The 14,337-nt window shown below is 36.2% G+C and overlaps 1 protein-coding gene across 2 annotated transcripts in view; it reads left to right on the forward strand.

The window, feature by feature from the left end:
* The window catches only part of LOC111055550 (putative ankyrin repeat protein RF_0381), a 74,772-nt gene that overhangs the window by 26,011 nt on the left and 34,424 nt on the right, over nt 1-14,337 (forward strand). For both annotated transcript variants that reach the window (XM_039441575.1, XM_039441573.1), the window contains exons 2-3: nt 5,187-5,319; nt 13,575-13,729. In XM_039441575.1, coding sequence (XP_039297509.1) covers nt 5,194-5,319; nt 13,575-13,729 — 281 coding nt within the window. In that variant the 5' untranslated portion in view covers nt 5,187-5,193. The remainder of the gene's footprint in view (nt 1-5,186; nt 5,320-13,574; nt 13,730-14,337) is intronic.

Raw genomic sequence — 14,337 nt, forward strand, 5'->3', positions numbered from 1 at the left:
CAGCTAGACTACTTCAGTTAGCAATATTGTTATTTTACAGCTACCGGTAAGCAAAAAAAAAAGCTTCTTATCTATTATAGAAAATTTGTTGTCTTACCATGAGTGTTGTTGTTTCATAGCTAAAAAAATACAATCCTGCTTGATAACATCATTAAAACTAGCAATAGAGAATATAAGGGTTTTGAATATTCATAAACCTTATTATAAGCTATTTTGATGGAATGGAGAAGAAACTGGATAAGATAAAAAAATTGCTCTCTCAAGCATCAGAAAGCCAGGTCATTGACCTCACTTCACAGACATGTTTGAACATGTTTGAACTCTACTTGTAGATCTAAACATGACTGTAAAGTGAGGTCAATGACCTGGCTTTCTGATGCTTGAGAGAGCAATTAGAGCGAGGGGGGATTACCTTTAAGAGAGAGATGATTATCTCAGTTAGGATTCAGTCCTTGTGTAGTGAACATCGGTGCGTTTGTGCTCTTAATTAGTACAGTATTTTTATCTGTTTTCTACAATACACTTGTTAGAGAAGAGATCATTGGAGAGGTCATCATAGTGGTGATCACAAAGATCTTTAGAGAGGTCATCAAATAGGACATCAACAGAGGATATCAAAGATATTATTGAAAAAAAAAAGACATCCAGGAGATCATTGAAGAGGAGATCGAAGAAATAATTGAGAAGAATATCATAGAGATCAAAGGAGATCATAGAGATTAAGAGGAGATCAAAGAAATAATTGAGAAGAATATCATAGAGATCAATCATCAAAGGGATCATTGGAGAGGTCATCAGAGAGGTGATCAAAAAGGTCTTTGGAGAGGTCATCAAAGAGGACATCAAATATATTATTGAAAAAAAAGGAGATCAGTGAAGAGGAGATCATCAAAGGGATCATAGGAGAGGTCATCGAAGAGATCATCAAGGATATTGGAGAAGTCATTGGTTCGTGAAAATTCTTACTCTCATATAACATATTGACATTATACAATTGCATTATTCAATTATATTCATATCATGAGGTGTGAAATTTGTGGTCGTGAATTCTCACGTTTATTCAATTTGAAAAGACATGTTTCAAAATGTGAAAAGGAATTTGATTCTGCTGTAAATCATATTTGTAAATATTGTTGTAATTCTTTTAAATCAATTCCATCACGAAACTTTCATGAGATCATCTGCTCTAAATTCTTAGATGATAAAGACTTAGACTGTGCTATGAACATTATTTGTGTGAAATGTGGTAAAGTTTTTCAAAGATCAGACATAAGAAAAAAGCATGAAAATAATGCAATGAAAATTTTGAAGTTTCATGCTCTCATTGTGGATGTAACTTCATCAATTTACACAATTTGCTCAAGCATCATAAAACTTGTGAATCAGAAATCATACCATCAAAACGGCGAAGAGTTGAGCCAAAATTAGATGCATTACTTGCAATGCAACCATCCTTGGAAGGTGTTAATGAATATGAGACTGCATTTGAAGGTCGGCTTAAATCATACTTCATTCGACAAGATGTCAATCATGACTTACCTCTTTTTCTACAATCTGTGAAAGATAAAATAACTACAAGATTGAATATGTCATTGTCTTTGAAAGGTGCAGTTAAGTTCAATATACTAGTTGATTGTAGAATGATAAATCAAATGGATGAAGAGATGAATGTATCATTTAAAACAAAAAATTATCCTATTTTTGCAGATAGTAATATAGATAAAATTCTAATGTTAGGATTTGATAAATTGAATTCTGAGTTGAGTGAAGTGCAACTAAAAAAGAGTGGATGGCATCTTCTTGCTGTTGATGGGCTTAGATTACGCATCAACAAGTATATACCTCTTGGTGGTAGTACTTATGTACCACTTCCCCAAGTGATTAACAACAGGAAAGCATGTATCAATGTCCAAAATTTTGATAATAGATGCTTCGAGTATGCAATTTTATCTAAACTGATAGATACAAAACCTCATCGAGTATCAAGTTACAGTAATGTCAATCATACATATGACTTCACTTGTGTATCTTTCCCCACACCATTGAATGAAGTTAAAAAATTTGAGAAAGTGAATCAAATGACAATCAACATATTCGGCTTAGATGAGAAGAACAAGGTCTATCCTCTGAAAGTTGTTGATGAAGAACTTGAAGATCATAGAGATATTCTATTGATTTCCAATAGTGATGGTATCAGTCACTATGTATATATAAAAAACTTTGAAAAATTGGTTCGTTATCAAATTACAAAACATAAAGATAGCATATCAATATGCAAGCGGTGCTTCAGCCATTTTGATGATCGGTATGGAGTGTTAAAAGAAGAAAAGCTGAGGGAGCATTTGAAAATGTGTGTTGCTAATAATCCTATAAGAGTTGTGCTACCAGATGATAAACCATTCGTGAAATTTGAGCATGTTGAGAGAGGTCTGCAAGTACCTTTTGTTGTTTACTGTGATTTTGAAAGTATTTTAAAGCCTGTACAAGGCTGTACACCAGATATCGCTGCATCATACACAGTACAAGTACATAAACATGAGGCTATGAGCATCTGTGTCTATTTGAAACAAACAATACAGTATGATAATTTACCCTCAGAGCCATTCATATACAGGGGTAGGGATGCTGCTAAGATGTTACTTAAATATTTGAAGGAATTGGCTGAAGAAATAACAGAAATATATAAAACTAACAATCCAATGAATGAAATGAGTTCTGAAGAACTTGCTGCATACAATTCGGCAGATACTTGTTATATGTGTGATAAACATTTCAGTGTAGATGATGTGAAAGTTAGAGATCACTGTCATATGACAGGAAATTACCGAGGGGCAGCACATAGTAGCTGCAATTTAAAGTATCAAGTCCCCCACTTCCTCCCTGTATTATTTCACAACCTTAGTGGATATGATAGTCACTTTATTGTGAGGGAGTTGGGTTATGATGAGAAGCAGATCGATATAATTCCCAACTCAGAAGAAAAATATATATCATTTTCAAAGACAATCAATAAATTCATGAAATTACGGTTTCTAGATTCATTTCGTTTCATGCCAAGTAGCTTGGATAGTCTGGCTAGGAATCTCCCCAAACTTGAAGAGATCCCAAAGTTTATCCAACCTCAACATATTCCTCTACTAACAAGGAAAGGTGTATTTCCATATGAGTATATAACAAGTCGGGATAAATTGAATGAAACATCTCTCCCACCAAAAGCTGCATTTTATTCAAATCTTAATAAGACAGCAATTACTGATGAAGATTATTTACATGCAATAAATGTATGGAATACCTTTGGGTTCAAAAATCTTGGTGAATATAGTGACCATTATGCAAAAACTGATGTATTACTTCCATTACAATGTAATGATACCAAAATATGGCAATGAGAACATTAAACTTGCATATACTGATACAGATAGTTTACTATATAAAATAGTTACTGATGATTTATATGATGATATATATAACATGATTGAGCACTTTGACACATCTGATTATCCCATTGACCATCCTTGCTATTCACCAGTGAATAAAAAAGTATTGGGAAAGTTCAAGGATGAGGCAAATAGTAAGATAATCTTGGAATTTGTGGGTCTTCATGCAAAAATGTATTCCATAAGAATGAATGACCATGAAATAAAAAAAGCAAAAGGTGTTCAGTCAGCTGCATTAAATAAATATATTACATTTGATGATTATTTGAATTGTCTCAGCTTGAATAATGACCATAGACTGATAAATACCTGTATCAGATCTAAAGAGCATCATGTCTATACAGTGGATATAAATAAAAAAGCTCTTTGTTCCAAAGATGATAAGAGAATAGTATTAGAGGATGGAATATCCACATTACCAATTGGATACAAGAATTAAAGTTGAAAAAAAAATATTCTAAGAATCTCAATAAAACTTAAAGTACCCACCTTAAGAATATCAAATACCAGAATTTAGTATGGGGAATAAAAAAATTTTTAATAGGGGAATTTTAAATAGGAATTTTTTTTATGGTTTTGGTAAGAGCAGCTGCACCTGTTCTTAGCACACCTGTCATCGCCTGTTTTTAGGGAGAAAATCATGGTGGGGAGGCTTCCTGCTCTCCTATTGGTTGGGGAAGGAGTCATGGTGAGAGACAAAATGACTGAGACTAGGTTTGGGGGAGGTTAGGTTAGGTTAGGTTAGGTTGGGTTGCTCATCACTGGTGGGGCCAGACAAAATGACTGAGACTAGGTTTGGGGGAGGTTAGGTTAGGTTAGGTTAGGTTGAATTGGGCTGCTCATTGCTGGTGGGCCCAGAATCCCCCTTTTATACCTACTTTGTTTATTGTTAGTGGCATTCCTCTATGAAAAAAGGACAGATAGATAGATAGATAGATAGATAGATAGATAGATAGATAGATAGATAGATAGATAGATAGATATTCAATCCATTCAACACAGTGTACTCATTATTACACAAGCAAACAGTTGAACGTCGTCAAATTATTACAAATATACAGTCAAACGTTTTGGTTTGTCAATGTTCCCGGAAAGGTGACTATGATCCTACAAAATTAGTCTTCATATTTTTTTCTGCGAGAGTGTGGTATTACATAACTTTCTCTCGTTGGCTAAGCTATTTATATTTGACTCCCAAGTCTTTTGTATGACCTTTTATGTCCTTCTTTTATAGAGTGAGAGAATCACCTAAAATGGCGATTCATTTTCATGCAGTAGAAAAAGAATTATTACTGTCCTTCAAAGTACAGCCTTGGAAGTGGTATCAATCACTTCGTAATGTGTAGGAAGAGAATATCCGTGATGAAAATATCAAAACAATTATTGTCATAATGAAAAAAACAAGATGGTGTCAGAAATTTGTAGATTCTTACAACATTGCACATAGAGCTATGTAAATGTTGAGGACATCGGAGTTTTTTCCAAAATTGTTCAGGATTAACCTGATTATTGAACTGGATGAATGAATCTGGTTTACATAATATGTAATGTAAGTTACTTAGCTCTGCCATCTTTTTCAACTTACGAGTGAAGAGTCTTCACTCTTGACTCTTCACCCAGCAGCTGTTGAAAAAGATAGCATAGATAATATGTAGATATAATTTTTGTGTTCATAGATAATAATATTATTTTTTCTGCCTGCTGAAGTATTGAACTCTTACCCTTGAATGAAACTGATTTATTTTTCAGATAGAGAATGTTTGGACCCTTGCAGAACAAGATGATACATGAGATCAATCCCCTCCAAAGAGAACTGGCTGATAGCATTGTTAAAATGGTACCTCTGGACGATATTCGAATACTCTTAGCAACTGGAGCAAAGGTAATTATTATTTGCACTGAAGAAAAAGAACTTGATGACTCTAATAATCGTAAAACAATAAGGAATATTAGTCAAATATAAGATTACTGAGGGATTTTTTTTGTCCAAATCACTTCTATAAATTAACAAGATTTACCCATGGAATAAAATATAGCAGGTAGCACACTCTCTTGCTGAACTTACTAATTTCCATTGATTGGTTAAAAAAGTTGAAGAGCTCACTCTCTCACGCAGGAGAACTTCCAGTAAATAGAATTCAGAATCAGAAAAAAAACAATTGATACATTAATAATGTTTTTTATTTCTTTTGTATGTGCCTACTTCATATAACTACTCATTCGATGATAGTAAAGTTAGAGTGCCGATTGAAGTGAGTCGCAAGTATACACCCAAGATCATCAAGGTCACCTAAGATTAGCCCAGGGTCAAGGTAAAAAGAAATTCATAAAATATTGGGTCTACCGTGCAAGGGCAGAGAATAAACAACTACTGTATAATGTCCAGCAAGCCGATCAAGGGGAGTCCGATCTCACTAGGCATCAAACCTGCATCCATGTAGAAATCAATCTGAAAAAACAAACCAATTCAATTCAATATGAAACTGCTCACAGGGAAAATAGATACGCAAATCTGTAACTGCGTATGAAAATTTATAGCAATCTGTGCCTGCTATTGGCAGACAGATAGGGATGCAAACAGACAGGCAGAAATGCGCTAGTCTGTGACTGCACAATGTATTGTGAAGCAATTTGAAACTGCTCACAGGAAAATGGTACAGAGAAAGATTGCTTAATGCGATCGAAATTATTCAGAAGACGACCGGAATCGTCGCGGAGAAAAACGGAAAAATTATTTCCCAATACGGAAACGTCGCTAAGGAATAGGGCAGACGGATTAGGAGCTCTACTAAAACTATACTAATACGTCGCGAAGCAAACAAATATATTGATGCCGTAATGAATAAACCGAAAACTGAAACCAACCCTATTTTACAAACATTGTAGACTAGGATTCCTCCTTACCGGATACAGCAAAACGGTGTCACAAACTGGGATAGCATAGACTAGAATAGAATGTCTTTTTTATTTATGTTGACGTGGCAAAGTTTGGACAAAGATCATCAAAAGTAACACACATTCAAAAAGCATCATATACTGGCACAGATAGGTTAATGACATCATTCTATTATACAGAGGAAACAAAAGACAATGTGAACTATTTCGTACTGACATAAACAGAATAGACAAAAACATCCAGTTCACAGCAGAGTATGAAACAGAAAAGAAACTCAACTTCCTAGATCTAACAATCACAAAAAATATGAACAATCAACACAGCTTCAATATATACAGAAAACCAACTACATCAGACACCCTTATCCACCAGACCTCCAATCACCCCACTCAACACAAACATGCTGCTTTTAAAACAATGATCCATAGACTAAACACCATCCCCTTATCAACAGAAGATTATAGTACAGAGCTCAACACAATAAAATTCTTGGCCCAAACTAATGGCTATGATCCACTACTCATAGACAGAATCCAACAGAAAATGAAAAGAAAAACTCAAAAGCCCAGCACTGAACATAGCAAATTCATAACACTAACATACATAAACTCAAAGTCCAACAGATTAGCAAAGAATTTCAAAAAGGCAGGATTCAATATAGCATTCCAAACAAAAAACAAGATCAAAAACCTACTTACCACAAGAGAACAGAAAAAAACTTATACGAAAACCCAGGGGTATACAAACTCAACTGTTCAAATTGCCAAAAATACTACCTTGGGCACAGTGGCCGTTCATTCGAAAAAAGATTCAAAGAACACATCAACAACCCCGAATCAGCATTTGCTACCAACTTAATAGGAAACAATCACACCTACACAGACATAGCCACAAATTTAAAAATTCTACACATCAGAAACAAAGGGCCTGAACTAAACACCTTGGAACAATTTGAAATATATAAACATACTAAAAGAGACCCCCACAACATCCTTAATGAGCAAACCAACTTCAAATCACACAGCCTCTACAACCTCCTACTCCAATAATCCACAAATTCAAACATTCCCGCCACCCCCACCGCCAACAGTTCAAAAATTCCCGCCACTCCCATAACCCACGCTGCTTACTAACCATATGTATTCAACAACGGAAGTGACAGCCAGTGTTGATGAAGGGCCTAGTGTCCGAAAGCGCTACACTAATGTGAGTAGAAGCTAATAGCTTTTATTTATATAAATACCTGACTGCTATGTCGTAGTTAATTGTTCAAAGTGATTATTTAACAAGCAGTTCGTAATGGAATCAAACATTGAAGAACTTAATATTGTCTGGCAATGCATTCCACAATCTAACTGCCTCCACCTAAAATGATATATTGTGAATCACTGTCCTGTGTTGTGGTGTAACCAGAGATGTGGCATGATTCCGGGTTCTCATCGTGCTAATTTGTGCTAGGTGAACAAATTTACAAAAAATATAAGATAGCAGCTTGTTTTTTAGAACCTTATTTGTCAAAATTATAACATGGAAATCTCTTGAAACACTCAACCTCAAGACTGAAGCATGATCATAAAAAGAAGAAACATGGTCGAAACGCCACAGGCCATACCCAAATCTCAGACAATAGTTTTGAGCTCTTTGCAGCTTAGTGGCAAGGTCCACACTTAAATCACCATATGCCATATCAGCATAAGAAAAGTGAGGGAAAATCAATGTTTCCACCAGCATGAGCTTCATATTCAGTGGGATACCGTCGTCAACCCTCTTCAGAGTATGAACGCCAGCAAAAACCTTCCTACAAACTGACTGCAACTGCTCATTCCACTTTAATAATCTATCAATGATGAGACCCAAATTACGCACAGAGGTACTGTATGGAAGCTGGTGATGATTCACAATGACTTTAAGGATAGTAGAAACATCAAGTTGTCGCCAAATCTGTGGATGACAAAACAATATTGATTTTGTGTTAGCCACATTCAGACACATCCATGCTTCCTGATGTAATCACTGACCGCAGCCACATCCCTGCTGATAATTTCCACAGCCACATCAATATTATTTGGCTTAAAGCTGTAGTATACCTGAAGATCATCCGCAAACAGGTAGAAGCTACAATGAGTGAATAATTTACTCAGATCGTTGATAAATAACGAGAACAGAAGAGGACCTAAGATAGATCCTTGTGGTACTCCTCTAGAAATATAGGTTTCCAGACAGAAAAATTGTTATTGTATCTGATACATTGCTGTCTAGAGACCAAGTAAGATTCAAACCAGGACACAGAATGATCAAAGAAGCCTATTTCCTTTAGTTTAAGCAGCAGTGGTGGATGAAAAACACAATCAAAGGCTTTGGAGAGTTCAATCATAACTAATATGATTGCCTTGGTATACTTCATAGCCAGACGGATGGAGTCGGTGACGTGAACCAGAGCAGTGGTGGTGCTGTGATTTGAGCGGAAGCCAGATTAGAACCTATTTAAAATATTGTTAGAACTTAAATATTGATTGATTTGTTCCAGTGCCAAACGCCCTTAGATAATGCAGAAACTATTGAGATTGGTCTAAAGTCAGATGCAGATGTGGGATGAGGGGATTTCCTAAGAGGTGTAATCAGGGAAGATTTCCATGGTGAAGGAAAAGAAGAAGTGATGAAAGATTGATTGTAAATTAAGGTTATAACAGGAAGAGTAACAAACAATGTATCCTTGATAAAACGGATTGGTATGGAATCAGATCCAGTGGCATTAGAAGTGACACAACTGAGAACCTTCAATACCTGCAAATAATCAACTGGTGAAAAATTAAATTGATGTGCTGGAGGAGTACCTTGAAGTGTATTATTGAGTGCATCAGTATATTGAGCTGCAAGATCAACATCACCAGGAGGTGATACAAAGAAATCATTTAAATCATTCAAGTCAAAAGCAATAGGCTCATAAGTTCTAGTCTTGCCAATACCCAACGATTTGACCATTCTCCACCTTTCCCGTGGTGTGTTTTGTTGCAGTAAGGTGTTATAAGTGAAGCGATTTCGAGAGTTCCGCAGCTCCTGTTTAACTTTGTTCCTCAACCTCCTGAAGAGGGTGAGATCGTTGGGATCATTAGATCTTCTAAACTCTGCATCCCGCCGAGACATCAATTGACGAATTGCAGGAGTAAGCCATGGTGATGGCTTCCTCCTTACTCTCCGAGTGATGACAGGAGCATGCTTATTGTATAGAGCCAAAATCAATTCATTGAACCTCTCCACCATGTCGTCGACATGAATCAGATTGTAGACGCTATGCCAAGGAAGATTATGTGCATCAGCAATAAATTCCAACAGAATAATTCTATTAAGATCCCTGTAATGCATTGTTCTAGCATCAGGTCGTGGAGACTGAAGAGAAAGCACAGAGAAAATCAAGTCGTGTGAAGAGAGTCCTGAGGCTGGTAACTGACCATAATGAACTACAAATGACTCATCATTAACTATTATCAAATCAAGAGTTGTGTGTGATGAATTGGTGTGATGAGTGGGATCAAGCGGTAATATACTAAGACTACATGACATGAAAATATTTGTGAGCTGTGAATATTCGAAAGAATCAGTTTTCTGTAGATCTGTGTTAAAATCTCGCATTATTACAACATGCTTGTAGGATGGCAACAGGTTAATTAGAGCATTTTCGAATTCATTTATGAATCCGGTTCTTGGTGGTCTATAACAAACACACAACAGCAATTTGTTCGCACATGTTAAGTTCTACACTAATGAATATTATATGTTCGGTTAACATCCATTTTATTATATAGTTGAATACAAACCAAATAACTTATAAACAAGGTAATCATCAAGTTGGTTGCCCATAGCAAACATAATGTGTAACCATGTGACACAGCCTAACTGAACCAAAAATACTCAGATATTAAAACATAGAGCATGTCTTCAACAGACGAAAATTTACTTTGTGACACCTACTAGGACCATGATGGAGGGGGGGGGAGGTGGCAATGATGAGGAGTATAATAAGAAGAAGTATAATCGAGGAATAAAAAAACAGTTCAAATATAAAAATAACAATTAAAAAAAAATCTAATGTCCCAAAAACTTCAACTGCACTAAGCAAAATAGATCACTGAAGAGTTTACTTCCAAGTAAGTATGCCATTATACCCCATACTTTGATACGCGGTCGGCCGCCGCGTTTCTTGCGAACGTTGGGTGCATTGTAGACCTGGTAAATGGTGCCCTACTCTTGTCAAACGGTGCAGTAGTCGTCCTCCCGGTGGATAACTGCCATGAATGTGAGGTGTGATAAACGACTGTGGGAAAGATTTTTACTACTTGCCAGTCATCCCAACCAACCGCCTTGTCACCTGAACGAACGTTGTCCAGTCGAATTGGCGAGAATGATTGGTATACGTACACAATACTCCATTTAATTTGTCGCACCCTTCTTATTGTCGGGTATGTGACCCGCACGACTCAGCATATAGCATTCCAGATACTCGGTTGAAGACGAAGCTTTCCGGATAAGTTTGTTTTCACGACTTTTCTGTCGGATACGAGGCTGATTACCTCTCGGATTATTCGTTTTTAGCACTGTTTCATCTTTACTATAATAAAGGGAAGAACTGGTTCATACACGTACGGTATGGGAAAATTATGCTTGAGACATTATCACGTTTGAACTACTGGACTGATTAACTTGAAATTTTGCATATAGATTCTTAAATAACCGAGGATGATTATAGGCCTATTTTCAATTCTTCAAGATTTCATCACGTCAACTTTTCAGTTAGTTGTAAAGTTTTAAAATAGATCCTTGAAGAGCACGGGTTACCTGCTAGTCAGCCATTAACAACAGCTGTTTGTGAATAATTCGGAAACTTCACTGTTGACAAGTTTGATTCACTCTTCACAATACATGATGCACTCCACTGTCCTGACTCCTTTTGAATGAGTGAGTTTGGATCTCTGTTTGCCACGCATGTAGCTGTAGTATTACGACTTAATAGTTTACATCTGTGTTGTGTTATACTTGCACTCCCCGTTGTGGTGTGGTGTATTCACAATCTGGTCATTAAATGGTCCAGTATTGAGATTACATGTTATTATTATTCCTGTAACTATTTGAATAATAAGGTTATGCTCACAAATGAAGTCAATCCCCGAAACCACATTTTGTTGAAATCGATCACTTACAGTTGCAATCAATGGGACGGTCAGTTTTTCAATCCTGACATTGTTTGTAATTTTCCTATCAAGTTTTGGAGTGGGCCCATTGGCACAGGTAGTCTAGTTATGCATGGGTTCTGTCCTCACCGGTCCTAATTTGTTTAAAGCTGTGAATAACCTAGTGCTCAAATAACTGAGCTTGGAGTCAGTGTTCAACAAAGCTTGACACTCTACCCCAGCAATTGAAGCTTCTAAAAACAATCTGTTGTCGTTTGCTGGTCCTTTCTCGATCACAACTGATTTTGGAGCATTTATATAATTATATAAATGCTTATATTTATATAATGCTTATATTTTATATAATGCTTATATTTATAATTGCTACTTTGAAAGAGTGATAGCGCGATTTGAAAGCAAACAAGTTACAAGCTTGATATGAAGCAAACAAGCTTTCATTGGAGGTCTTCCCACTGCTTACATTGAGAACATCGATTCCGCATCCATAGCAACCCTTTTTCTACAGGAATTCGGGAAGGGCCAAGAGAAATTGTTCACCGGAGATCAGATCCCGTAAGCCTCCTGCAGCAACTCGAGTCTCTCAATGAAGCTGGGCGCATCTGACAGTCCATCGAATTTTAGATTCCAGCTCCTTACCTCGACCTTGTCGCATACTGGCCGGAAGGGGCTCGGTTCTGGTAAGCCAGTTTTGAAACTGTCTACTCGTGTTGGGTGCCTCTACGTTGGCTCGGCCCGTGCCCGAAACAGTAGGCCTACCGTCCTGGTTGGTGTTAGATGAACCAGTCCGACGGGAGCAGTGGTGGTTGACGATACTCTTCCTCAGCTCCAACAGTGTTCCTAGGGCGGATAAGCCAAGATCTTCCAGAAAGTTGACCACTTCCTCCTTCTTCAGCTGGTATGACACTCTGGGATCGGCTCCTGACTCTACGAGGTCCTCTGTGGGGGCCGCGTGGTCGACCTCATCCTCAAGATAGGTTGTTTCTTCGGTTTGGTAGTTCATGGTTCTTCGAACTCACATCCAGCGCACAAGTTGTTCTTTTCTGGTAGTGCCATATTGTAATTGAGAATATTTATTATATCAATTTGCATATAGTTTTTATGGCAAATAAATGAATTCGAATTGCTGGTTGGGGGTTGTCTATAACCTAGTTCAACTACTATCATCAAAAGCTGACAGAATTGAAAGCAGAGAAAAGTCGGGAGAAATTCTATGTTCAAATTTGAGTTATCTATTGCATGGGATCCACTCGACAGCTGATTAATTGTAAAAAATTCTTTAGTCTGATTTTTAAGGTAATATTGGCGTATGTGGGAGGCTTCTTTTTCTTACAAAAATACAAAATTTCGAAAAATCTTATGTATAAGTTGACGCGCAATTCTAAAAGAAACATACCTGTCAAATTTCATTAGAATCTATTGCCGCGTTTTGCCGTAAATGTGGAACATAAATATAAACATAAATACATAAAGAGAAATGCAAAACAGTGGACTTGAATCTTGGACCTTACTTCACTCGATCAATGTATCATTTATGTATTCTGATAACCTAAAACTGTACTTAGAATTGGGTATGATGTTGAAAAAGTTCACAGAGATATTAAATTCAAACAAAGTAGATGGATGAAACCTTTCATTTATTAAGGACAGTACCTAGCAGATAATGAATTTTATTGTACCCTATATACGTTAATTAATAATAGTTGTTATGGCCACACTCTTATGAATGTTAAATAGCCATACAGACTTTCTGATTGTAACATAATCTGTTACATTTAATCTATGAGAAGAAAATAGACAAAATCATCTCCAAATCAAGAGTAAAAAATTGGTTGCTGTGATAGTGGAACACAGTAGAAATTTCATGTACAATTTCCATCACAATCAAATCTAGAAAATATCAAAGACAAAATGTGAAGTTTTGATGTCCGATACTGATAGTTTTATGTATGTGGAAAATATAAAAAATTATTTATCTAGTTGGACAATATAATATATTATAGTATTTTTATTCAGTATAACATTCACTTTTGAATAATAACACTTTATTTGTTTGAGGTGAATGAGCCAGTAACTCAAGGGCTGAGACCACTGCACTATGCAGTTTGGCAACGATATCCGGAAGCAGTGCGATTGTTACTGGTTAGAGGTGGCGACATAAATGCAAGAGATGAATGTGGATACTCTGCTCTACATCTTTCTGCCGAGCATGGGTATGATTATTACATTATTGCAACTTTCAGTTATTCATACTTTCTGATAAAATGGCAAAAACTTATTAATAAAGTAATTAAGCTGTTTCAAAACTTTTAACTAACTCTGTATAACTAATATAATTATTATAGTTATATATCATTATATAACCATATATCATCATTATCTGCTTCTGACTCAACATTGAAATGTTTTCATCATCACTCATATCTCCAAATATATTATAGATATTGCCTGAATCTGGCTTTATTCAACTTATCTAAATTCATTTAAGAGACTTTGAAAACAAAATATATAATATGTGACAAATTACATTTTCAATTTCAGTAATAACTGAAGATGAATAAAATAATGCACAAAAATGAAACACTGGCGCGCGGGTCTAGCGGCACCCAGGCTCAGACACTTTCAACAGTCTCATGAACGAAGTGCAATGAATACAAGCTGACAAAAAACTGTATTGATGTACTGTACTTATGAGATAACTTGAAGGTATTAAAAAGCACAACAGCGCAGAAATTTCACGCCAGTCACCAAAACGTAATTTACCACTGTGGGGGTCTTGAAGCACCCCGCGCCAGTACTCAAGTGTTCCTGTATTATATTA

Source organism: Nilaparvata lugens, chromosome X (assembly GCF_014356525.2).
Source record: "Nilaparvata lugens isolate BPH chromosome X, ASM1435652v1, whole genome shotgun sequence".
NCBI lineage: Eukaryota > Metazoa > Arthropoda > Insecta > Hemiptera > Delphacidae > Nilaparvata > Nilaparvata lugens.